The 3,985-nt window shown below is 42.5% G+C and overlaps 1 protein-coding gene across 1 annotated transcript; it reads left to right on the top strand.

Moving 5' to 3' along the window:
• Positions 1-393: 393 nt before the first annotated feature.
• On the top strand, positions 394-3,118 carry LOC121939256 (inaD-like protein; the record flags this gene model as incomplete). Its single annotated transcript, XM_042482328.1, has 4 exons — positions 394-606; positions 915-998; positions 2,169-2,360; positions 3,032-3,118. Coding segments are annotated over 4 exons (576 nt in total), but the record flags the coding sequence as incomplete, so codon positions are not given.
• Positions 3,119-3,985: the final 867 nt, after the last annotated feature.

Genomic DNA, 3,985 nt, shown 5'->3' on the forward strand with positions numbered 1-3,985 from the left:
ATTCTTCTTCAAAGGAAATCCAACTTCCCTTGCATACAAATAAACCAAACTTTGCACATCGGTCCAGTCCCATGACAAACTTCCTCAGCTGCAAACACAAGCCAACAGTCCTGATGGTGGCGCTACAGCGACCAGCTTAATTTCAAAAGTTTGAAAATTCTCAACAAATCATTTGAACGCGCTGCAGCTTTGCAGCTTTCCCCAAAATGAATCATGGAGATGATAATAAGTTTCAGTTTTTTCAGCACAACGCTGCATGAAACTGATCACAGTTTGCATTAAAACAGTGAATCATTAGGGAATAAAGCGTCGTATTTATGAATACATAAAGTGAGTTAAATTTACTTTTGTGTGTGTGTGTGTGTGTGCGTGTGTGTGTGTGTGTGTGTGTAGGTGAATGATGTTCAGCTGTACGGTAAGTCTCGTCGGGAGGTTGTGTCCTTCCTCAAAGAGGTTCCTCCTCCGTTCACTCTGGTCTGCTGCCGACACCCGACCTCTGAGCTGGACCAAGAATCTGAATGTGAATCTGAACCTGCACCTGAACCGGTACTACGACCCGGACCTGGACCCGGACCAGTGAGACAGTCACAACCCAGTGTGGAGGAGGTGAGAGCAAAGTATTATTGAGAATATTTATCACAAATCATGTACAAAATCACATTCATACTGTGAAACGTCATCCAAACTTTATGAAATGATCTTAAAGCATTTTTAAAATGTTCCTCAAATATAGAACTTATTTTTCTTTGAGTTTGACAACAATTTGTGGATTTACTTGTGAAAACAAGATGTTTTCCTCTTATCTCGTTGTTTCAATGACTCGTAAAATTTTCTCAGACCTGTCTGCCAGCTGTCTCAGTTTAGTGTAAAATATGTGCGAACTCGACGTTTGAGCGAAGTTTGTGTTTGTTCAGATGGAGCTGAAGCTGTCGTCGATGCTCTGCAGTCAGACAGAGCTGAGAGGGAGCGTCACTGAGCAGCAACAGCCGGTCAGACAGGTAACCCTCTCAAAGCCACGCCGCCTGTGTGTGAAGTCACTGTGCATCGGGAAACCTGCTGCAGTATTTTTTGGCACTGTGTTACTTACAGTTTAGAACAGTAACACTGCCGGCGTGAGCAGTGCTGCTCGGCTGCGGCTCGGCTGCGGCTCGGCTGCTGCTCGGCGGCGGCTCGACTGTCCGTATGAACGCCGCACATGTACAAGCCGCAGCAGTTGGACGAGGTCACCGTCACGTGGTGTTCGCACGGGTAGTCTGGGGCATTTTTTTCCACTGTTTTTCTGCACACGCATGATGTCATGTACACAAACGGGACATTCGACTGTCAAGAAAGTGAAAAAACTTTGGTGAAAGTAGTTAATAAGCAAAATAAGTTATCAATATATACAAACAACATCTGTGAATATTTAGAGTTTTTAGTCAAACATTTAAATTTGAATTAAAAAGATACACATGCTTTAATGTAACTCCTAAAATTAACGTTATAGAATCAATTTGAGATTTTATTTTGAATTTGAAATAAATAAATTTGAAAAAAGACAATTACTGTCACAAGATGGATTGAGAGATGGAGGCAAACGGATAATTCTGACACGATTATTGCAGGATTTTTACTCACAAATTAATGCATTTATTAAGAAAATATATCATAAATATATTATAAGTATTACTACAATAATACAAGTTTCGTTTTTATTTAATATTTCAGTTTTGTATCAGAATTTCATCATCATTCTAGAAAATAGCAAAATAAGCGTGTGTGTATGAGGAGCAGGAGTGCAATCCAGCATGACGACAACAACAACGAGAATAACAACAACAACAACAACAACAGTCAATACAAGAGTCAAATCAAACTTTATTTGTGGAGCACAACCACAGTTAACAGAAATGCTAAGATGCAATACACCAAACACATAAAGACAAAAGCAAACAAGACACAATAAACACAATAAATAAAATGAATAATAATAATAATAATAAATAAAAGTAGGTCGCACATGCTGTAATGGGAACACTGTTAAAATGAACATTTCGGGATTAATTTGAGATTTTACTTTGGATGGGAGGATGGAGGAAAATGGATAACTGAATTTTTGGATATTTAAATTGTCATTTGAATCTTAAAATTGAATTTTTTTTAAGTCTGTTGTCATTTTTATGTGTCAGGAGCAGCGGGTATCTCCTGTAGAGGAGGTGCTGAAGGAGCAGAGGACTCCACACAGCCAGGAGGAGGAGGAGGAGGAGGAGGAGGAGGAGGAGGAGGAAGGGGAGCTGGCTCAGTGGTCTCCTGACGTTCAGGTGTTGGAGCTGCAGAAGGAGAGAGACAAAGGCCTCGGCTTCAGCATCCTCGATTACCAGGTAACAACACCTCCGTCCTCAACATCCTGTCCGTCCGTCTGTCTTTCTGTCCTGTTTTGTCTCCGTGTATGATGATGGTTTTACACATGATGTTTGATAAACGGCTGCACACGAGTCGCAGTTGTGACACAACAGATTTGGCATTTCAGTACAACTATTAGACTATTTGTTTTTTTTTTTTCTTTTTTACAAAGTTTTCAAAGTTTGAACGGGCTCAGCGGGACGAGCTCCTCCTCTGTGCCGCTGCAGCGTGTCCGCGGCTCTGTATCAAAGAGTAGTGAGAAAGTCAAGAGTGCTCACTCTGCAGTAAAATCTGAGGACCAAAAAGCCCCCAGCCTGCACAGCACGCTGACTACCAAAAACAAAGAAACGCTCAACTTAAAGCAGTCTGAGTGGACCGAGAGGTCTCCGACTGATGATGCGAATGTCCCTAATTTGATCAAATTTGTTTTTATTGTGATATTATAACACGTGAGTTCGACTCTGATGGAGAGCTGCCGTCACACAGAGATAATTACCGCTCTGTGGTGGTTTGACGGCGGAGGCGGATGAACGCGCGGTGAGGCCGGCGTGACTCGGCTCACGGTGAGGTTTCAGGGTGTAACGGAGGACAGCGGGACGGAGAGGAGTGACTCATGCCCTCACTGTTCTTCTTCTGTGGTGTCACACAGCTTCGGGTGTGTTTACAGAGTCTGCAGCAGAAACACGACACAGCGCTCGGTTCAGTCCGCTTTATTTTCACAGTCATCCTCGTGTGACGATGTGATTCGGCACCCGACAAAGACCGTCTAAAAGCCAACAAATAAAGAATAAATAAATAAAGAGACGTCGACCCCAACTGTCAGAAAAACAGCCGAAAATATCTGAAATTTTTCGATTAACACAACATGAAACTAGAAACAGGAGCAAGGATGCAAATGTTAACCTGCTGCTACTCAAAGTGCCAGAGCCAGAGTAAGTAAGCAAGCAAATAAGAAATGAAGTAAGTAAGTAATTAAATAGATACATTAGTGAGTAAACAAGTTAGTAACTGAATAAATAAGTAAGTAATTGATTAAGTAAGTAAGTAATTAGGTAAATGATTAAGTAAATAAGTAAGTAAATAAAATAAGCAAACAAGTTAGGAGTTAAGATTTTGGAAACACGTTGACTTTGTCTCTGATTATATAGAGACGTTTCGTTTATTTAGCCTGTTGTTTAGTTGCAACGGTCCAGAGTCCTGCAGGAGACCTGAGTTCAGTCAGATCCGTGCAGCGACTGACAGATTTCCTGCTCGGACCGCTCGCTGCCAGGGGAGCAGATTTGGGTAACCCGGCTCTGTGGAGTTTGTTTCCCCTCAGCTTCAGCGCTTTATCTTTAGGCACAGCTTCACCTCCAAGACCTCTGCCTCCTCCTCGTCTCCTCCCTCCTTCCTCCTTCCTCCTCCTGGGGGGCTGCAGGTTAACTCCCTGTTGCACATACATGATCTGCCCAGGAGGCCTGTGTGTGTGTGTGTGTGTGTGTGTGTGTGTGTGTGCGTGTGCGTGTGCGTGTGTGCGCACCTGAAATACCACCTCATGCGAGTGTAAAAACTTTGTTTTGCAATGAATGGGAGTTTTTCTTTCAAAATTGACACGTTTCCGTTA

The sequence above is a fragment of the Plectropomus leopardus genome, unplaced genomic scaffold (assembly GCF_008729295.1).
Source record: "Plectropomus leopardus isolate mb unplaced genomic scaffold, YSFRI_Pleo_2.0 unplaced_scaffold4397, whole genome shotgun sequence".
Classification (NCBI taxonomy): domain Eukaryota; kingdom Metazoa; phylum Chordata; class Actinopteri; order Perciformes; family Serranidae; genus Plectropomus; species Plectropomus leopardus.